Source organism: Podarcis cretensis (genome assembly GCF_951804945.1).
Source record: "Podarcis cretensis genome assembly, chromosome: 16".
NCBI lineage: Eukaryota > Metazoa > Chordata > Lepidosauria > Squamata > Lacertidae > Podarcis > Podarcis cretensis.
The window spans coordinates 4,251,065-4,273,602 of NC_137186.1; the positions used below are offsets into that span (position 1 = coordinate 4,251,065).

General features: G+C 50.3%; 1 protein-coding gene across 3 annotated transcripts in view; it reads right to left on the bottom strand.

The window, feature by feature from the left end:
* ARNT (aryl hydrocarbon receptor nuclear translocator) overlaps positions 1-22,538 on the bottom strand; it is a 38,366-nt gene that overhangs the window by 7,649 nt on the left and 8,179 nt on the right. For 2 of the 3 annotated variants that reach the window (XM_079958006.1, XM_079958005.1), the window contains exons 3-16: positions 22,365-22,409; positions 20,937-20,981; positions 15,966-16,010; positions 11,904-12,117; positions 10,337-10,550; positions 8,180-8,279; positions 6,504-6,569; positions 6,102-6,187; positions 4,964-5,040; positions 4,288-4,422; positions 3,698-3,772; positions 2,546-2,697; positions 447-557; positions 183-258 (exon numbers count right to left, since the gene is read on the bottom strand). In XM_079958006.1, coding sequence (XP_079814132.1) covers positions 183-258; positions 447-557; positions 2,546-2,697; positions 3,698-3,772; positions 4,288-4,422; positions 4,964-5,040; positions 6,102-6,187; positions 6,504-6,569; positions 8,180-8,279; positions 10,337-10,550; positions 11,904-12,117; positions 15,966-16,010; positions 20,937-20,981; positions 22,365-22,409 — 1,441 coding nt within the window. The remainder of the gene's footprint in view (positions 1-182; positions 259-446; positions 558-2,545; positions 2,698-3,697; positions 3,773-4,287; positions 4,423-4,963; positions 5,041-6,101; positions 6,188-6,503; positions 6,570-8,179; positions 8,280-10,336; positions 10,551-11,903; positions 12,118-15,965; positions 16,011-20,936; positions 20,982-22,364; positions 22,410-22,538) is intronic. The other variant, XM_079958007.1, reaches the window with a different exon arrangement.

Sequence of the window (22,538 nt, forward strand, 5' to 3'; positions counted from 1 at the left end):
TGGCAACTCCACAGAGGTGAGCGCCATGAGTTCCTTCCAGTGGAGTGTGTGGTCTGCCAAAGGAGGGACACAGTGATCTGTGTCAGCGGGTGTGTTTGTGTGTGCCCTCTGCCAGGTCTCAATTTAGGGCAGGGAGCTGGGACAAGTCCCCATGGAAACTCTTGGAACCTTTGCCGATTTACCTGGGCGTGGTCGTAACTGGCTAAGCTCTCCCTGACAGGGACCACGTCGACGTCTGTTGGCTGCGTCGCCTGCTGCCTGAAACGCAAGCCGTTGTTAAGAGGTTAGGAGCCGGTCGTGGGTCAGAGGAAAGTGCCACAAAGCAGGGAGAGGAACTGAGCAGAGCTTACAAGGTGCTCCGAGACCTACATGCCCCGGGGGGCCTTGGGATAGACCCCTCACAGAGCAAAGGGCCCCAGGGTGACTCCAGCCAGCCCCCCACTTACCTCGTCGCCAGCTGGGCAGGGCTCATCTCCAAAGGCAGGCTGGCGTTCGGGCCCAGTTGGGGCCGCTGCATCTGACTGGCCAAGGCAGGCCGGGACTCCTGGCTGGCATTCCTGGGGGGTCATCGGGGAAGGGAAGGTCAGGGATCGGAGGGAGCCAATCACAACCCTCAGAGCATTCCAGTGAGCCAGGGGATCTTTATGCCCCTCCCTCTTCTGAAGGCTGTTTTTGGCACCTGCTAAAGTCTTTTTCGCTACCCCAGACACACAATTCTTTTTACACGTATCTGTTGGTTTTAAATCTGCATTTTGAGAAATTTCAGGCATGTTTGTTTTTAAAGCTTGATTGTAATCAGTTTAAAAACAAAACAAAACACGTTACACTGTTCTACGTAAGCGACTCCATAATAAATGCAAAATCTGGCTTTGATTTCTCTGAAGCTCCCCGTCTGAAGCTGGTATATGGAAATGGGATGGATGAGTGTATGGGTGTGTGGGGTTCTCCCCACCCCCAAGTGAAGGGGCAGAGATAGATTGTGCAAAAGCTTACTCAAGCCGACTGCCACAACCCTCTCTCAGAGGCCACCCGCCCCTCCACACCACCACAAAAATATTTTTAAAATAGACTGAAAGATGGGCAGTGGGCAGAAAATTGAGAGCAGTCTCCAATGTTGGCGCTACTCAAAGCAGAGCTACTGAAATCAATCAACATAACTTAATTCCATTCATTTCAATGGGTCTACTCTCAGTAAAACTTAGCTGGAGATGATTCTTAGTCTTTAGCTCAACCTGCAAATGTGTCCCAGTTTCAGATTTAGGGATGGTGAATGTATGGATTCACTCAAGGAAATGACACCAACATGACAATATGGGGCAGACCAAGAGGAGAGCTGGTGTCCTGATGGCTGAGGGGGCGGCATTATGGGTCACATCCCATGCCAGTCCTGCTCAGCAGCAGACCCACTGAAACTAATGAACCTCCTGCTGTGGATGGGCCACTGGCCTGATCCAGCAGGCTTTTCTTATGTTCTCCAAGGTAGTCAGGTTCTGTAGGTCTGCTCCAATTAAGGCTAGCGTATTCCCTGACATCACAGCAGCCTGTCCAATCAAGAGCAAAAGAGGGGGATACTCAGAGCAGACAGGCGGTTTAGACCAAGGGAAGGGCAGAAAGTAGACTGAGATCTGTCGGGAGATCTCAGGGCAATTTTGCAGTAGATCAACAAGGGTTTCTGACCCCAGAGCAAGAAAAAGCAAGTTTTCCCACCTAGGCTAGGCAGCTAAAATGAAGAAATCTGAACTCATAGTTGGCAGATTTTTGTGTGTGTGCAAAAGAGCTGTGACCTCTAGCACTGGAAACAAATCCCTACACTCAGAAATGGGACTGGGGGCTCCTTGCTCCTTAATTCTAAGGGCGGCAGCTAACTAAGTTCCAGTCAGGGCAGACATATGGAAATCTATGGACCTACGTTAGCCTGTCCACTGATTTCAGTGAGTCCACTCTGTATAAGACTAGCATCGGGTACCCAAAGGCCACATTCACACCATAAATTTAAAGCACGGTGATGCGACTTTAAAGAGCCATGGCTTCACCCCCAAGGAATCCTGGGAGCTGTAGTTGATGCTGAGAGTGTTCAGGAAGAGTGTCATATTCCTTTCCCAGAGCTACAATTCACAGAGAGGCTTATCCCTCTTTCCCATGAAACTCTGGGAATTGTAGTTCTGAGAAGGGAATAGAGGGGCCTCCTAACAACTCCCAGCACCCTTAACAAATAATATTTTCCCTAATTCTTTGAGGGAAGCTGTGACTTTTCAAAGTTGTATTTAAAAGTGAATGTGCCCTGCCTAATTTTGCATCTGGCTGGTAGGTCTTGGGGTTCAACTGAAAAACAACCAAAAAAAAGGCAAAGGAGATTTGACAACCCAGAAGCAGAAACTTATTTTAATGCATTTTGCTTAAAAAGAGGCTGGAATGAAGCTAAGGAGGAGTTTTTTGGGGTGGGAGACTGCAAAGCCCCCTCCGCCCTGCAAGTCTTTCAAGGACACAGCAAAAGAGCAGGCCCCACTGCCAGTGGGGGTGGCACAGTGGGTCCCCGCGTACGTACTTCACATTGGTGTTGGTACAGATGATGTACTCTATCTCATCTGAGTAGGGGTTCTGGAAGGTGAAGGAGCTAGTTCTCATCCAGAGCCATTCTTGGTTCTTGGACCGGAAACGGAACATGACGGACAGAACTTGGCCTTTTAACTTCACCACCTGGAAAAACGGGGGTGGGGTGGGGTTTTGTTTTGGTTTTACGCCGGCAACAGCAGCAGCCACAGCAGAGGGGTGGAAAGGAAGGACCCCCCCCCCCAACAAAACATGCACTTCCTGAAAGAGAAGCGCTTACCCTAAGACCCAGGATCAGAAGAAACCCAAATAAAGCTCTGCTACTTTAGAGCTTCCCAAAATTAGCCCCCCCCCCACTTCAGCTTTCTAAAAAATGCCAGCAAAGGGGGCTAGGGCAAGAGATGAGATTGGGTTGGGGGCTGCGACTTCCCTGCCCTCTTCTAATGCCAGCACTGGCTACAATTCCTCCTTGCCTGGGATTTTGGAGGTTTCTTTCCCTGGGGCAGGGATTCCCCCTATGCCTCTCAGTACCCCTGCTTTGCACCCCAAAGATGGTTTTGCCTGGCTGGAGATGTTTCCTCGAACTCTGATCCTGCCTCTCGCTCACCTGGACAGAAGACAGAGAGGCATCTGTGTGTGTGTGTAGGAACCAATCTATTCTACAGAACTCAAATTTACGTTCTTGGCCCCACCCACTTTTGACTCTGGCCCCACCCACCAGTGGCATGTGGCCACCAGAAGGTTGCCAAGAACGGAATGTGGCCCTCAAGCTGAAAAAGTGGTTTCTGCAAGCCCGCACTGGGGCACCTGGCAGGTATTTATCTCCATTTTCCACAGATGTTGATGGTTATGGGGTGGAATGCAGGACTGTGAAGGTCGTGAAAAGCCAGCTTCCCCTCCCTCCCTCCCGGGGCTTTGGAAAGATGGCCTGAAGTTTGTGCTCCAGACCAGGTAACAGATTGGTCTGTAAGGCAAGCGTGGCCAACGGCCAGGGAGGAGATGGGAGTTGTAGTTCAGCAACCTCAGGAGGGCCCAAGGCTCCCCCTGTCTGCTCCGACGGCATTCAAAATGCGTTTGCCAAGGGGTGTGTGCTGGGTTGTTGTGCAGATGCCAGGCTGAATCAGTCATGGACTCATGGCTGGTTTACCTGCTGGAAGCTGTCCCTCAAAAGCTGGTGGTCTTCCGGGTGGCAGAAGTCAACAATATCCTTTCCCAAGAGTTCCTAATTTTTTTGGGGGGGGGGGGCAGGGAGAGAGAGAAAGAGTCAGAATGTCACTGCTGAAGGCAGGTTACCTTTTTCAATGAATCTGGGGCCACTTTTCAACTTCAGTAGGAATGATAGGATTTTGTCAGAGGGCTGATTTCTAAATCGGGGGACTGTCCCCGGGAAACCTTATGCTATACGCAACTTTCATTGATTTGAAAGCTGCGTTCAACTCAATTTTGCGAGTAAGACTCTGGGATAAGCTGAACTCCTCAAATATAGACAAAAGACTGCTGTACTTGATTAAATGCTTATACAATGATACTGTGATGAAAGGCGTGCTGCTCTACAAATGGACAACTTACAAGCCACAAAGGGAGTTAAGCAAGGGTGTATTTTAGCCCCGGCACTGTTTCACTTATATATAAATGATATTGTCCAGGATGCTGGACTAAGCGGGCTTTTGGCCTGGACCCAGGGAGCCAATGTGCACCCAGCTCTTGCTGGGAACCCCCTCCTCCAGTTCCCCGCACCTGTGGCTGGTAGCCAACGGTGGCCACGCAACGGTGGTCGACGAAGGTGAAGAGGCAGTCGGTGTTGTGCCGCGAGATGAACTCTGTGGGCTGGCACACGGTGTTTATGTCCACGCAGCTGGGCGAGCTCGTGACCTGCAAGGGAAGGGAGACGCCAAGAGGTTAGGGGCCGGTTACAGAGAGGGGGCTAGGCAGGAGGGATTGGGCTTCCCGCTTGGAGGAGAGACATCCCTTTCCCCCGTAAGAAGGCGAGTTGGCAAGTAAGGGGAGGCAGGAAACTCTGCGGAAGGCCCCTGATTATTTCTCTTATTTCTCTTCTTCGGCAGCGGATTCTCCCAAAGAGCTGAGAGAGGCGAGGGACTGGGCCCTAATCTCTGCCATGCGCTCACCAAACTGGCCATCTCGCAGGGATTCTTTAGCCATGATTCCCGCATTGGAGAGGGTTGGGCTAGATGGCCCTTGGGTTGCCCTTTCAACTCTCCTACGATTCTACGAAAGTGGCCTCAGGCAAGCTGCCAGCCCCGCCCTGGAGCAACACAGGGGACAGCAATTGTGGTCCGGCTTTTGAGGCTCTCAGATAAGGACACCTGCTGCAATAAGGTACAAAGAAGGCTCAGCAATCGATGGCAACCTGGTTCCCGCGTCCTTTTGGGGCTTGAGGGTAAGGCTAACTCACCTGCAGCCTGCCGATGGCCACCAGGCAGAACTTGCTCCCCTGCCCAGCATCTGGGTCGTCATCTGGGAGGGAGACCCCTGTGGGTGGCAAGAAGGAGGAGTTGAGCTCAGAGCCAGGACAGGCTTTTCTCAAAGGTGGGTTCTGGTCTTAGTGGGTTAAAAAAATATATGTTATCAACCCCATGTGGCTGGTAGAGTGGGAGAAATTTGGTGGAGGTAGAGGGACCAGCATTGTGTGAAACACTTCTAAACCAAGGGGTAATTGGAAGCCGTTGAAAATGGGGGTCTCCGTGCGGAAACGCTCGCGGGGTAAAATTAGTGGGGATCTTGCTATGGGAAAGGAGGGAGAAAACAACTGACAGAGGGGAAGAGAAGGGATGCAGTAATTTTTTAAAAAAATTGCTAGTGAATTTTAAAAAAATAAAGATGAGGGTAAGAGGGAAGTGAAGGAACCTCAGAAAGGAAAATTGACAGTTATGTAGAAGAAAAATGCAAACAAGGGAAAGAAAATCTAAGCAAGTTAGGATGCATGGCTTTATTTAAGCATAGATGCAACCTGAGCATAGGATGGAGGGGCTCACAGCATTAAAACTCCAGCAGATATTGCCTCCTCATTAAGTTCCCAGCAAGATTATCAAATTGTAGCTTTGGATCCAGAACAGAGCAAGACAATTCTGTGTGTCTCCAGCTTCCAGCATCAGCCAACACATGCACACATTTTCTCTCCCTCTTTTTCACACAGAGCGCCCCCTGGCCTATTGTTCTCCAGCTTAGGATGACTTGGCATACAGACAGGTAAGGTGGGAAAAGACCCCCCCATTGATCTCTATGGCAACCAAACCAGCTCTTTAAGACATGTAAATGGCAGTACTTCAGCGGCCAGCTAAAGCTGGAATCTTGTGAAGAAACTTGTCTGGGCAGTTCAGTGGCCTCTTCTACTAGACTCTAAACCCACTGGATACAAGATCACAGGCCTGGAAGGGACCCATGAACATCATCCAGACTTCCCGCCCTCCTGATGAAAACCCTGTAACACTTTATTTTTAGAAGAACAGGACTTCAAAGTAACAGGAAATAAATGAATTAGCAGAAACATCAAAAAGGGGGTCTTCCAGAATGAGACATTCAGGTGAGGTTACCTGCCGGTGGCCAGGCTTTGATGTAGCCTGTGCAGTGGACCACGACAAAATGAGGCTCGCCATCCTTCACGGCACCCAACCCATTCCTGGAAGGAGGGAACAGAGAGAAATATGTTGCCAGGGTTGCATTTGCTGATCTTATTGGGGTGCGGGGGGGTGGGGTGGGATGAGAGTCCACCTGAATTCTCAGCAAAGCAACCTGCCAACAAAAACCTCAGCTCTACCCCCTGCATTGATTAAACAAATGTGAGAGGCAGCGGTGGTATAGTGGTTAGAGTATCAGACTAGGACCTGGAAGATCAGACTTTGAATACTCCGCTTTGTCACATGAAGCTAATATTGGGCTGCTTGCTACCCTTTATCAGCCAACCAAGCCCTGGCTCCCTGAACAACCAGTTTTACCGGGTCCTGTTTCTCATAAAGCTGAGGCGGTTCATGGAGACTGGATCCACCGTGGCATTGCCGCATCTGTGGAGCGAAGAACATAAACAAACTCACGTTACTTCCACTTTCACCCAAAGATTCTGGTTCCTCCCGCCCCCTGCAAGACGTTGGTATCTTCGCTTAGGGACCAAGCTGGCCCACAGCCCTTTGCCTGCTTCCTTGTGGCAAAACTACACAGATTTGCTTCCATGCCACCTGGCCAGGGAGCACTCCCGAAAGCCATGCTGTGGCTGCTTCTGGTCATGAAGCTAAGAGTCTACTGGATCAGGCCAGGGGCCCATCTAGTCCAGCATCCTGTTCTCGCAGTGGCTGAACCCCACAAGCAGGAATTGAGGACCAGAGCCCTCTCCCCTCCTGTGGTTGCCAGAAACTTTTATTCAAAAACAATGCAGTTGCCATCCATTTCTGGGGACTTTTAAGGCTGAAGGGGAGAAACCTGGAGCAGGAACCCCCAACCCTGCCCTGCCCGGAACATATTTACCCCTGTATGTTTTTAAATTTGCTGTAAGTCACCTCGAGACTGCTATAGATCAGGCAACTGATGAACTGAATATTAATAATACTCTCTCCTTCCTCCTCACCCACACAGCAGCATCGAGTGTGTGAATTAACACTTGTTTCAAAATCTCCCCAATCCATTTATATTTTATAGCAGGAGGCTTTTTAAAAAATAATAATACCAGTGATATACAGATTTGGCAGTTCGCTGAACAAGTGGTTAGTGGGGCTGTCCTTCTGCGCAATAGATTTTCTACATAAACCGGGTCCCTATTGGAAGTTTTGCTTGGATTTTCTCAGGGTTGCATTTTTATTGAAAGGTTTGTTCCCTGGCCTGGCTATGAACCAGTGGTGTAGAAGTAAATTCTTAATACACTACGTTGCTTGGCACATTTCTTAACAGAAACATGGCCTTGAACAACGTCTCCTTTTCTGAAGGTTCAACAATGAGTTTATTACCGTATTTACTTGAATCTAATGCTCACCTTTTTTGGCCAAATTACGCTGTGAAAATTAAGGCGCGCATTAGATTCGATGGCACATTTACATTTGCCGGCAAATACTTTTTTTGGGTTTCACAGTTCTGAAAATTGAAACGCGCATTAGATTTGATGGCACATTAGACTCGAGTAAATACAGTAGCTACAATACACTCCCAAAGCACCATAGCGTACTGTTGCATCGCACCAAGGCCTCTTAGCCTGTCCCTCTCACTTTTTCCTAAACTAAAAAGCCATAGATTCTGCTAGAGGAGTTACTGCAGCCTCTGCAGCATTCTGGATCCTTTCATTCTTTGCCCTTCCCTAACCCTTTTTTCCAGCTCTATAATACCCATTAACATGGTCAGACAACCAGAACCATACTCAGTGCCAGCCTCAATCCTCTACATAGGGGATGGGAATGTCCCCTTCCTGAACCCTGGAGAGCCTCTGCCTGTCAGTGTAGACAGCACTGGTCTAGATGGACCAAGGGTCTGACTCAAGTGATCCTGGGCTCATGCTTTGACAAATCATGCTCTGGCACTGCATCCCAAGCAGGCCGTGACACTTCTCCTTGTTTGCGGTCCTTATTTACGCCCAGCTCACGCAGAAACGACATGTGGGTTTTGTACGCGGAAGCGAGGAGCCCCGTCCTACCTCATCCGACAAATGAAAGACCGCCGGGATCCCATGCACATCCGCATGGATTGCTGCCCTTCCTTCTTGACGGTCCCCGTCTTCAGGTCCAGGATGCGACCTGGCAAACAGGAAATCGTCATTGTCACAGTCAAAAATGCGAGGGCAGTTCTGCTCAGGAGAAACCTACCTTTCAAGGCTGTTGTTGGGTTTTTTCCCAGCAAAAGGAATGCACATGGCAGACAGTTAAGAATTGACTGTCAAAAGTGGACACTTACAGCAGCTTCTATGGCTTCCAGTAACCATGCACTAGCATTCTCTGGTTTGCGCTCTATGGAGCAGTTGCAGCAACAGGGAATCACTTCCTCTCCAATTTATGTACAGTGGTGCCCCGCAAGACGAATGCCTCGCAAGACGGAAAACCCGCTAGACGAAAGGGTTTTCCGTTTTGGAGGTGCTTCGCAAAAAAAAATTCCTATGGGCTTGCTTTGCAAGACGAAAATGTCTTGTGAGTTCCTGCGGGTCCCCCCCCCCTTTTTCTAAGCCCTAAGCCGCTTATCAGCTGATCCGCTAAGCCGCTTATCAGCTGATCCGCTAAGCCGCTAATAGCGCTAATCTGCTAATGGGCTTGCTTCGCAAGATGAAAAAACTGCAAGACGAAGAGACTCGCGGAACGGATTCTTTTCGTCTTGCGAGGCACCACTGTACCTGCTCCCGATGGGCTGTGCGCACACAGCCGGAGATTATGCCTGCGTGGAAACTTCCCCTGCTCCTGCCTTTTCAATTCCCTCCTGGTTCTGGGAGACAGTGGTTCGGGGGAGAATAGGGAAGCACTGGGCTCTTCACCTGCCTGACCTGCATCCTCCTCCTCTTCTTCCGACCCATTCTGTGCTCCACCCTCCATCTCTGGAGATTCCCCTGCCTCCGACTCTTGCCTCCTGGCTGACACAGGTCCCCCCAGATCATTGACTGCCTCTCCCAAGTTAGACTCCAGCCCTCTTCCCCCTAATGCACCCTCACCAGCACTCTGCCAGCCCCTAACAGCAGTATTCTGCAACGTAAAAACCTCGGAAGAGCCCTGCTGGATTAGGACCAAAGGGGGTGTGATGGCCTGTGACTCGGGCTTGGACTCAGAACCAGAGGAGTCTCAGTCCGCACTGGATCCTTTGCCTCAGGCATCATCTGAACCAAGTCTGGGGCCTGATACTAAAGAGTCCGTGCCTGCACAGGTTCCCCTGCAACAAGCACCAGCTGGGCCGAGTCCGGGGCCTGAGCCTGCCCTGGCTCCAGATGCAGAGATGACCTCATTGCCTCCAGCTGGGCCATCACTTACAGCTGCTCCACTACCGGTTGGGTCAGGGGAGGCTGAGGTAGCTTCTGGGTCTAGTAACCCCCTGACGTCTCCCGAGCTGCAGAAACCGAGGTCTGAGAGAAGGAGAGACCTGAGTACTCGCAGGAGGAGTGCTCGCCTCTGGGCAAAACCATGGAGGTGAGTTGCCGGGGGATCAGGATCCCTGACAGAGATCCCTGACAGAGATAAAAGGCTGCTGGACCCATCCCAGGTTGCGGGAGCAACATTGCTGTATGTTAGATTCTGCCTGAGATTCTGTGCCTGTCCTTGCCTTGTTTCCTGCCTCGTGTCCAGCCTTGGCCCTGTCGGACTGACTCCCAGCAGAACCTTTGGATTCTGGACTGGTCCTAGACTGTGTCTCAAGGGCTACCCCCGGGCCCAGCACAGGGGGCCCATCTAGTCCAGCGTCCTGTTCTCACAGCGGTCAAATGACCCAAACCACCCAGGAATCTAGATAGATTGCCTCAGGACCTGGAGGTTCAATAGGAATATCTGAAGAGCTGGATCAGGCCAACAGCCCGTCCAGTCCAGCATCCTGTTCTCACAGTGGCGAACCAGGTGCCTGTGAGAAACTTGCAAGCGGGACTTGAGTTCAAGAGCAACTCTGCCCTCTTGTGGTTTCCAGCAAGTGGTATTGGGTTCTGCTTCCCCAAGGTTGGCAAGCATTGTTGCCATTCTGAGCGGAACGGGGGGCACTCCTGCGCTAAAAAGCAGGGTGAAGAAGAAATCCCGGGACATCCACGGTTATGAAATGTCAACAGGATTTCAGCAGGAAGTTACAGGACATGCGGTGACTGGGATGGTGGTGGCAGGACAGCCGAGCTCACCCGTGAGGGCGTTTTCCGACGTGGAGAGCTGTTCCCGCAGCTTGTCCACGTCGTCGGGGTGCACCTGGTCGTAGAGGGTGCTGCCGAACCACTGGGACTGGGGCTGGTTCAGGACGGGCGTCACGGAGTCAGAGACGTAGACCACCCGGCCCGTCTCGCAGGACACGATGAAGAGGAACCCGTCGGCCGCCTCCAGAATCAAGTGTTTAAGCTCCTGCAGAGAGAGAGAGAGATGGCAGAGCATTAAGCTTAGTAGTGTTCACACTGACTGGCAGCAGGCATTCCCATCCCTACCTGGAGATGCCAGCAATTGGATCTGAGACCTTTTGCATGCAAAGCCTGTGCTCTACCCCCGAGGCATGGCTCCCGAAAAATAAACTCAAGATTCTAGTCCTCATGACTCTGAATAGGAACACTGGGAGCTACTTTGCCCCCAAGGGGTCTCTGGGGATTAAGAGAGCGAGTCTCTCCCAGCCTTACGTGGAAAATCATTTATTACAATTGTACTCCGCCTTTCTTCCAAGGACCTCAAGGTGGCAAACACAGTTTTCCTCTTCCTCCACTTTATCATCGCAACAACCCTGCGAGGGAGGTGAGGCTGAGAGAGGCAGTGACTGGCCCAACCGAGGCCCCCCACAGTGAGCTTCCTGGCTGAGTGGGGATTCGAACCCTGCTCTACCAGGTCCTGGTCCGACACCCTCACTGGCGTTTCTCAAACTTGGGTCCTCAACTGTTGTTGGATGACAGCTCCCATCATCCCTAGGTAGCAGGACCAGCGGTCCGGGATGCTCGACTCTCATGTGACCAAACATACACTGGGGGGAAATCCAATTCAATTCAAACCTGGAAATAGTGGGAGCGAGCCGGAAAGTCCTTGTGGCACACAAGGAGAGCCCGAAGAGGACGTCAGGGAGGGCGGAGGAAGCCCCGAAGGCACCAGAGGCACAGCAGGGATTTGTTTAGGCTGCTCAGCCTCTCTGCCTAACAGCTGCTGCAGCAGCAGCTGCTGCCACTTTTATTTACACGTCCTCCAGCCTCCTGGAGGCCCCAGAACTTCAGTTCTAGTTATGGATATTTTTGGATCCAGTATTTTTGCTCTGGGTTGGAGAAAGCACGGCACAGAGGGCGTTTAAAGGGAGTTTAGAGGGTGCTCCCTACTTACGCACACAGAGGCCCTGTACGTAACCCCCGCGTTAAGTGGGGATAGACAGGCGCCTGTGTCGGAATTCTGTACGGCCGACCTACTCCTCCTCAGACGTTCCTCCGACGGTGATTAACGACCTAAGCCTTTGATGAGGCTTCAAGCACATTCCCTCATTACGCTCCGGGCAGCAGAAGGACGAGAAATATAAGCTACATTGCTAGGTGTTATTTCTAACTACGCAGACAGAAAAGAATATACATCCTCTCTCTGTGAGAGTCAGTGAACCAACTGAGACAAAGAAACAGGAAACCAGTAACAACAACATCCGTCTCCCGTGAGACTTCCAACAGTCTGGAATGTAAACAGAGTCTTGTGACTCCAAAAACTGCAGAGTGGCATAAACAGAAATCTAACAGCCTGTACCTGGTCAGTGAGGAAGGAAGGCTTGTAGGTGCCGTCAGTGGAGGTGTTCCCGGTGCCCCGCAGGGACTTCATGTGCGAGACGGCCATGCGCAGGATGGTGAGCTTGTCCGGCTTGCGGGCCAGGGCGCTGCAGGTGGGGACCATGTCTGACAGCTCCGTTATGTAGGCCGTCATCTTGTTCCTCCGGCGGCGCTCGATCTCGCTGTGGTTCTCCCTGCAGGTTGGCGGGAGGGTGAAAGGAGGCAGGCCGGTTAGTTCACAAGGCTCCAGTGGCCAACCCTGCGCACAGTCGCTCGAGAGGAGGAGGAGGAGGAGGAGGAGGAGGAGGAGGAGGAGGAAAGGAATGGATGCGGGGCCAGGAATCGTGGTTAGAGGCTGCAAAACTCTCATGCTGGACATGCAACAGGAAAGGTGCAAGAGAAACTTCCGGCCGCTTCAAAACAGGAACAACCATAGAAGCAGCTCGACTGCACTTGGAGCCAAAAGGACCATCGGGCGCTGGGTTCTGCTTCCGGCAACTGGCAGCCAGTTGGGCGCCTTTGGGATGCTCACAGGGCACAGCAGTTGAGAGCATGAAAAGAGCCCTGTAGCCAGATCAGGCCACTGGGGGCCCATGTGGTCTGGCACCCTGCTCTCACGGTGGCCAAAAGCCCCTAAGCATTGAGACAGGCTGCCTCTGGATCTCAGCAGCTGAGAAACAAGCTGAGCTTTGGAGAAGCAAACCACGGTTTGTTGGGGCAATGCATAGTCGACCTGTGATTAAGCAAACCACAGTTATTGTTACGTGCAAACCAGGCCCTCAGGCGTGGCAAGGATGTAACAGGCCACTTTAAAGGAAACGTTCGCAGGTCAGACTGTGAAAGCCACCCTCCCTTCCAACACTCCTCCCCTCCAAAAAAAAGATTACACTGGGCTTCCTACAAGGAAAAAAGAAACTGGGTTAGAGGCAACGGAATGAGTCTGATGTGTGGCAAGCATGGAATGGGAGATGGAACTGGATGGATGGTGGAGTGAAGACGGAACATGTATTTTTTTTCTTTAATGGAAAAAAGTAGGCTTGGAATTGTCCATCCTGACAGCTAATTTTTGGGAAGCTTTGGCTGGGATCTCGTGCTTCCCAGTACAAACACACAAAGGTACCAAGTGAAGCGAAAAAAGGGAGCAACTTTTCCGCAGAGCAGACTTACGGGCTTCTCTGCAGAACTCCTCGCCAGTGCTCCCCCCTACATCCCTTCTCCGCACAAGAAGTTGGGGGGGGGGGGCGCCTAGCACTAGTGCGACTCGCAGAGTAACCATGGGAGATCTTGGCTTTGGCTGAATTGGGCGCCCACAAAAAGCTAAGAATCTTGACAGCTGACAAGAAATCCTTCAGATCCTCAAGAGCCTTCTCCTCCCCCCAAACCAGGTGTGGCGAAACCTTTGGCCCTCCAGCTGTTTATTTATTGCTGATGGATTGATTGATTGATTGATTGATTGCACTTAGATCCCACCTCCTTTCCCCCAAGGAGCTCACAGTACATGGCTCTCCCCCCCCCCCCACTTTATCCTCACAAGAACCCTGTGAGGTAGGTGAGGCTGAGAGAGGCAGCGATTGGCCTACGGTTACTTCGTGGCTAAGTGGTCTCTACAAGGCCCTAGGTCTCTACAAGGTCCTAGTCCAACTCGGACCACTGCACCGCAATGGCTCCCAGTCTGTTGCTGAACTACAGCTCCTATCAGCAAGCATGGCCAATGGCCAGGCATGATGATGATGATGATGGGAGTTGTAGTCCAGCATAATCCAGAGGGCCAGAGATTCCCCCACACCTGACATAAGGGGGAGGGAGATGGCTGCAGCCCCAGGAGGCTTCTTCGGCCCAGGGAATGGGGTGGCTCTCCAAGGTAACTGTTGAACTACAACTCCCAGCAATGTCATCATCAACCCTGACCGCTGGGCCAGCCTGGCAGGGGCTGATGCGCATTGGGAGTTCAAGAACACCTGGAGGACACCTGGAGGAGATGCTTTTCTCTAGACCTTCTTTATTGTCCTGAAATGCTGTAACACAGACACACATGCTACAGAAAAAGAACCTTGCAGAAACTGTTGCTGTTCTCTCTCTACCTGCCTTGGATTCTATACTCCCAGTATTCCAAGTCGCTTTCTGCTACAGTTTGGACATGACAAATCTTTAGCTCTCAGTTATGTTCAGGATTATCATCCTACTTGGACCAAGCCTCTGTGCTTGCTATCTGCTGGATCTATTGTGGATTGTGGCTTTTCCCTCTGAACCAGCCCAGAGGGAAATTTCACCTTGCCAGCTCCATCCCTATGACTCTACCCCACAGCAAAACCATCTGAAAGCCTTCTCCCAACTCCTGAAGAAAGACTTCAACACAATGCATCGGGTGGGACTTTGCTCTTCTAGGTTGCGGGCAGTTTGGAAGTAAAAGAAAAAGAGTCCAGCCGTAGATTCTCGCAAAAGTGGAGGCCTGTCTTGTCCAGCATCCTATCTGCACAGCCGCCAAATGCCCCTAGGAAGCGAGATAGACTGCCTCTGGACCTGGAGGTTCCAGAAGAGCCTGGCTGCTGAACCAGACCCAGGGGGTCCCACCTAGTCCAGCGTCCGATTCTCACAGCGGCCAACCAGAGACGCCCCAACAGAAACCCCACAAGTTCTACTGAAAGGGCACGGTACCAATAAATAAATTTAAAGGTTTCCATGTAGATGCAGGGAGAGAGTCTCAACATGATCAGCAGGCTCAGGTGCCACCTCAAGCACCGAAGTCAAGACTGAGCTGCAAAAAATAAAAAGGATTCCAAAAGTGCTTGCCGCTGCTACCTGCGGCGCTGTTGTTAATGTAGGTTAAATGTCTCTCTCACCCACCCACCCCAAGCATTGCAATCAAGGAGCGGTAAGAGGAGCCTGAGAGGAGATACGCTAGGCATCTTCAAATATCTCAAGGGCTGTCACATGGAAGAAGGAACAAGCCTGTTTTCTCCTGCTCTGGGGGGCAATGGCTTCAGGTTACAAAGAAAGGAGAGTCCGACGAAACATCAGGAAGAACTTTCTGACAGTAAGAGCTGTTCAACAGTGGAACAGACTCCCACTAGAAGTGGTGGGCTCTCCTTCCTTGGAGGTGTTTAAGCAGAGGTTGGGGGGGCCATCTGTCATGGATGCTTTAGCTGAGATTCCTGCATTCCAGGGGGTTGGACTGGATGACCCTCGGGGTCCCTTCCAACTCAAGTCTATAACCACCTCCCAGGTTTGACAAAGGACCACCTCGGCCAAGGAGTGGCAACCAAGGTCCTTTTGGTCGCCCCATTAAAAAACCAGCCTGCCATCAAGTCCCCCTGTTGATCGGGCAGCCAGATGAGGCATAAGCGATGGCAGCTGCCGACCCCCTCACAAAGGCCGGCTTCGTCATAAGCCAGTAGAGCAGGAACAAAGACAGCTGCCTTATACAGAGTCAGCCCACTGGTCCATCCAGCTCAGTATCGTCAGCACTGACTGGCAGCAGCATCTCAAGATTTCAGACTTAGAGGCCATTCCTGGTCCTACCTGGAGATACCGGGGATCTTCTGTACGCAAAGCAGGTAATCTGAAACTCAGCTATAGCCCTTACCCTAAAATAAAGTAAGAATCCAGTCCTCATGGCTCTGAACAGTTTCTACCAAGCCAGACCCTTGCTCTGCCTTGTCTACACTGACCTGCTGAAGTTCTCCAGGGTTTCAGGCATGAAACATTTGCAGCTCCACCTGGAACTGGGAAATGAACCCGGGTTCATCTGAATGCTGCTGCTGAGCCCCTTGCCCTTATTTTGCAACCCACCCTGCTTCTGAAAGAGCCAAACATGCCGTTCATCAAACCAAACCAGGAAAGGTGCTGATTTTTCAGGTAAGTCTCGTGTTTGGGTTCAAGACCTCGATTTAAGGAAGGAAGCAGGTGAGGGCAGGGAGACTATTAAGAGGAGGCGGACGGGGAGGGGTGTCACAGAGGAGGAAAAGAGGAGGAGGAGGAGAAGGAGCTCTGCTTTGCCATGCTTAAATAAAAAACACACACAACCAAATCTCCATTCTCCTACCTGGCCAGTCTTTCCTTATCCGCTGAGCTCTGCTCATCATCAGACCTGGAAATAAAAGGGGTGAGCTAAGCTAAAACTGGGGAGGAAAAAAATGTATTTTAAAGTAACGGGGAATAAAAGAAAGGAGGGTGGGGGAAGGGAATGTAACAGGAGACCCAATTTATCTGCAATAAGAAGCGGAAGGTGGGGGGGGGGTGTAATGACTTTGCTGGCATTCTGGAACCAGCTGCAGGCTGGGTGCTATATGCCCTGCGTGAGAGGAAAAGGTCTCCACCCAGAGGGGCTTACAAACCGTGTTAGAGACACGGATGAGGGTGGAGAGAGAAAAAACAAGAGGTTAGAGAAGAGGAGAAAGTCTGGGCAGAGTATAGTGTGGAGCAAGTGGAGGACGAGTCAAGTGGCACAGCAGGACCCCACAAAGGACACTATGTATGTATATTTTTATTTTTATTTCACTATATACACAGAGAGCATTATTGTAAAACAAACAATACTAAATCTCAACCTCAAAGCATGTTACAAAAAGAATAAAACAAAGCATTGGAGGGGAAAAACTAAAACCCAGAGTAAAACACACAGAAGTCTATGTACTTGGAGAGGCTTTGCCTAAACAAAAATGTTTCTACCAGACATCAAGAACAGTACAGTAAAGGCGCCAGCCTGATGCGTCAATAGGCAGGGAGTTCCAAAGTGTGGGGGCTGCCATACCAAAAGAGTGGAGCAAATATTTACGGTATGTGGCACCTGGAACACTGCCAGTTCCACAGGCTGGAGCAGCTCACTAGAATGTAAGCCCCAGGACTTGGTTCTAATACTAGGGGAGCTGTAAGTCCCTTGCAACATGCCAAGGCATAAGAGGCAGATGGCCTCTGAGAGCGTGCAGAGCGCCTTGCTGCTGACCAAGACACAGCCATGTGGGTTGAGAAGTGCAAAGGCAAGCTTTCATGAACGCCATTCCCAAATCCCCAAAAGGAAAGGTGGGATACTTATACGATGAATAATAATAATATTACGGAATGGGAAGTTCTCAGTGGGGAAACTGATTGGCTATTAGTTACGGTTTTGCAGCACTGCATGAAGACTTAAAAAGGAAAAAAAATCCTGAGGCTTTTAATTCTTAACCTGTGGTGGAACTGGTTCAACCACTGCCTCCTGTTAGTTTTTAAAATGACTGTCTCTTTCCAAAGGAGTCCTGAAGCAACTTGTGAATGTCACAAAATACAAAATATAGTCGGACAGTAAAGGACATGTTAAAAACAAGTAGCCTAAAAGTGTTCAGCCAGATGAAATATCCACGCTGCCAAAGGAATGCTAGGCCCCTCAGCGCTGTCCAAATCGCCTGGGGGAATATTGGAAACCAAACCACAGGAAAGGCCAGGAATGTTCCTCATACTGGTCTGTCTAGTTCAGTACTGTTCACACTGGCTGGCAGTGGCTTTCCAGGGTTTTAGGCAGCAAATCTTTCCAAGATGACCCCAGTGGGGACTGAACCTGGGACCTTCTGAATGCAAAGCAGGTGCTCTACTATTGAGCTAAGATTCTAGTCCTCATGGTTCTGAAGGACCAGCTAAAAATAGAAACGTAGGAAGCTGCCTTATACCAAGCATTGCCCACCCTGATTCTCCAGGTCTCAGACCAGGATATTTCCCTCTCCCTACCTTGGGAGATGCTGGGGCCTTCTGCAGGCAAAGCAGGTGTTCTGCCACTGAAGCTGCAGACCTTCCCCAAATAATTATCCAATTAAAACAGCAGTGGTAGCATCCAGGCTGCCTTTTAAGCCCTGCCACTTCCCACTTTCAAATCTTAAAAAAACTGGGTTTGAAGCCAGATTTGGCGGGGGAAGGAAACCTGGGTTGCAGCTTTGAAAGAAACGCCCCTCCGCCACCCCCAAACGACTGATGCTATTCCAGCAGAGCGGTTTTTGCAAGTCAGGAGGAGGAGGAAACAGAGAAATCTCCACCCCTTCTCAAAATCTAAGCAATTCTCCAGAACTGAGAAGCAGAAATCTTGCAAGGAGCCTTTCCCAGCAGGCAAACAGCTACGAAGGGAGGCAGGGATATTGCATTGGGTGCCAGTAACTTCTTTTGCTTCCCATTGCATCTCGGCTAGTAATCAATTTGCAACGAAGAACCTGAACCCAAGCCTGTATTTTTCCTCCTCCCTCCAACTCAGTTTTTGTGTCTTTTTTTTAAAAAAAGGATTGTTAAATCTTTTTTTTAAAAAAGTTATACTTTTTACATTACAAAACCAAAAATATTTAACAGAAACGATAAAGAGAGATGAAAATGAAGAGGTGTTAAAAAGCGATGTGTAAGCCACTCTGGGAGCAGGATAAAAAAAAAAAAAAAATACCAAAATGAATAAGAAGAACATAGGGAGATCAGAAGAGCCTGGCTGCTGGATCAGGCCCAGTGATCCATTTGGTCGAGCATCCTGGCCAACCAGATGCCCAAGTGGAAAGGCCACCAGCAGGACATGGGCACCAGAACAGCTCCCCACCGGCCCCCGCCGTTTCCTGCAACTGTTATCCAGACGCATGGCTGGCTCCCATTGCGGAGGCAGAAAATAGCCATTGTGGCTAGGAGCCATCGATAGCACTCTCCTCCTCCTTGAATTTGTCTAATCCTCTTCTGAAGGCATCCAAGTTGGCGGCCCTCAACTGTAGGAGCAAGTGCCATAGTTGAGCCGTGTGAAGAAGCACTTCAAAAGCAAAAGTTTTCTTTTACAGTCCTTTCAGTTCATTCATCCGAACCTCCTCCCCATCGGAAAAGACCGTCTCCGTACTAAGCAAGGTAGCTAAGTCATGGGTAGGCAAACGAAGGCCCAGGGGCCGGATCCGACCCAGTCGCCTTCTCAATCCTGCCCGCGGACGGTCCAGGAATCAGCGTGTTTTTACATGAGTAGAATGTGTCCTTTTATTTAAAATGAATTCGTTCATATATATGTTTTCAAAATATAGTCCGGCCCCACACAAGGTCTGAGGCACAGTGGACCAGCCCCTTGCTGAAAAAGTTTGCTGATCCCTGAGCTAAGTCCTTGTTACCAGGGGTGTTGAAATCCCCCATGAATTGCAACCTTGCACGAGGGCACCCATTTTGAAGACGGGAGTAAATAACCCTCCGAGTGATCCCAACATGATGGATGGTGCAACTGGGGGACGGGCCTAACTCGTAGGGTGGAAGATACACCTTAATAAGTAACAAGGATGATATGGTACAATGGCATGTTTCGTGGGGGTTCGGTTCCAAGTGTTCTGTGCGTACATGGTAACATGTATACTCCAACCCTTGGAGCCATCCCTGCGCCAGCACCCCTGGACTTTTGGAGCTGGTGTGTTGAAAAGGGCTGGCCCGCCAAGCAAGGCAGAGCGTTTATATGCTCTTTCCACACCAGGAAAACCTGGCACAAAAAGAGCTTTTGCGGTCTCTCGCCTTGCTTACCAGGCAAGGCCTGCTTGGAACACCGGCTCTGGGTTGCTCTCGCGAAATCTTGTGGGCCTATCCTGAGTTTTCACGAAATCTCGCGCTTCTGCAGCTGGCACACCAAGAGGGCCTTGCACAGAAAGCAAGTCAGGGAGCTTAAAAGCTCTTTTCATGCAGGAAGAACTTTGCGTGCTTTTAATTTGTGTGATTTCACCCGGCCGGCCTTCAACCACACAAGGTTGAAACCGCACAGGTTTAATGTGTGCAAGTTGCCAACGTTCTGTACTTCCGTTTTCATCCTTCCTGGACCAGGCCAGATGCAGGAGGTGGAGGTTATGCCCTGGTCTTACTGGGCAAACCACAAAGGACTTCTTTGCCATGCTGAAAACTGGTGAATCAAGCCAGAATCATCAGTGAAAGCATTTTGAGACTCGGTTTGGATCTGGGCAAAGAGTCCAGGCTGACTGGCTCCTCCTGCTGACTCACAGCGCTCAGCCCCCTAAGAGAGAGATTTCCAGCATCTGACAGGCACCAAAGATAACGGCAGGCAGATGGTGGGGGCGAGCTCCCCAGCTTTAAAAAAAAGGAAGAAGAAAGAAGATCGGCTTTTGACCTTTAAACAGCAAAATGGCCTCACTTCGAACCAGGGTTGCGCAAGGCAAGCGAGTGTTAAAAGTCACTGTGGGCAACAGTTTCTCTCGCCAGTGAGTCAGAGATGCTTATCTTTGAAGAGGAAGAAGAGGAACAGGAAGAAAAATCCCCCCTCCAATTTAAGACGTTTGTGCAGGGATTAAAAAAAAGTCGCTGGATGGCTGCAGGTATGTGGCAATTCAACGGAAATAATAGCCTGACCTCAGGCAAGCGGATATGAGCAAACTCCTTGACCTGTCTGTTGAGACAGTGTGGCAGGTCCAAACAAACTACGGGATTTAATTTTTTAAAAAACCTATGTCTCACTTTCCCATCAGGCCCCTCCCTCCCTCTGTTATTTACGCCCAGCTTCCGCCAGCTTCCCATCCCACCCCTGCCTCAGTTTACCACCTGGTGCTTGCCTTCTCTTTCTCCCCAGCCCCTTATTCCTGCCTCCGTTTCCCCACCCAGTGCCTGCCTTCTGTCTCTTTCCCCCCAGGAGCAAGTTGCTCTGAGAGCTTTGCCATTTAAAAAACCAACAAGTAATAATAATTTTTAAAACCCTGGCTTTGCAGTCTGCTGCCCCCCCCCCCCCCCGCGAAAGAGCAGCTGCATTCTTCTAATTAGCCGTGCTTACAAACAAACTGAACATTACTACAGCCCACCCCCTGCACCCCAAATTTTGAGAAAGAGGCTATTTGCTTTGCTGTTTCAAAGGCAGAGTTTTCGGAGGGATTGAGAGGCGGGAGAAGGCGCAGAGGGAGGGAGGGAAGGAGGGCTGGATTGCATGGGATGCTTCGAGTCAGGGCAGAGATGGATGAAAAGCCACCTGGAGCTCTGGTGAGTGGACAAATGACAATGGTACAGCGCCTGGGCTTCAACGGCTCCTGCAGGGCAGAGGCGCTGGAGGAACCCTTACCTAGCAAACCGCTCCTTGTCGTTCGGGAGCTGGTCATCATCGCACCTAGGAGAAGAATTGGAAGACATGAGAAAAGGGCAGCTTCGAACAGCACGGAACGGACTGTGCCTCTTTGGACAATGGCCTGGGCCACAACTGCTGAGACTTGGGAGACTGTTCCGTTCCGATCGTTAGAATTCCAAGTCTTGGCAAGTCACCGTTCTTGGAAGAAGAATATTCTTTTTTATTTGCAAGATAAATGTTTTATATGCAAATATTTTATCTGCAAATACAGCAGCTCAGGTCCATATGGGCGCTTTGTACAGTCCTTTTCTTTTAGTTGCCTTCTTTTGAAAAGAAAGTAAGGTGGTGAATTTTTCTTGATTCACCTTTTTGTAAACTGCTTTGAGGTTTTTACAGCCCAGCGGTATATAAATTTTTTGAAACCAACTAACTGGCTAAGAAATACATGCTCAGAAGACCTGCTAGCCTGGATCTCCTACAGACGACGACACTGGCTTGAAGAGATTACGCTTTTGAACAGTGACTGTTTTAGAGCTGTAGCTCATCAGGAATCCCATACGGGATGAGATGGTGTTGCAGGACTCCGTAGCCTAGTTCATCAGGGATCCCAGGCTAGATCATGGAATCACAGAAGTGTGGGGTTGGAGGAGACCCCAAGGGTCGACTTGTTCAAACACCTGCACTGCAGGAATCACAGCTAAAGGAAGCTATCCAACTTCTGTTTAAAAACCTGCAATGGATGATAGCCCAACACCTTCTGAAGGAGTCCGTTCTACTGTCAGATAGCTCTTACCCTCAGAAAGTTCTTCCAGATGTTTTGCTGGAATCTCCTTTCTTGTAACTTGAACCCACTGCTTCAGGTCCCACCCTCTGGAGCAGTGGCAAATAAGTTTAATCCATCTTACATTTGACAGACCTTCAGATATGTGAAGACTACTATCTTATCACCGTTCAGTTTTCTCTTCTGCAGGCTAAACATACCCAACTCCCTCAATCGTCCCTCCTAAGGCTTGGTTCCCAGACCCTTGATTATCTCGGTCGCCAGACTCCACACACATTCCAGCCTAAACATATCATTCTTAAGATATTATAACGTTGCAGCTCTACGTAGCCATGCTCATCAGGGATCTTCCGCTAGACACGACAATATTGCTGTACTATGTAGCCTATCAAGTTTGGCTATGCACTGGCATCACTAAGGGCAAAACGAGGCCTTCTGTAAATGAAGGAGACCCTTCCTGCACTGGACACGAGTCATCCCAGCCAATCAGGGATACCAGAGAGAAAAGAATTTGACCTCAGCTCTTGCACAGCCAAGTCCCATTCCCTTCTATTTTCTGATGAGCCTTTTCACAAGACGGACCCCTCTCTCGCTTTGGCTCAGCACAAGTCCCCAAGCCCCTTGCCACTGGAAGTCCGTCTCACCTGAGAAATTTGCTGTTCCCTTCTCCGTCGTCATCAAAATCGAGCCTGGAGAACAAGAGCAAGAACGACTGTTATCTCAGCTGCAACAAACCTCACCCTCGGTCTCCCAAGTCAAACAGCAGGTGAAGAAAATGAAAGCCAAGTAGAATCTTGAAACTCAAAGAGGGTTCCAAG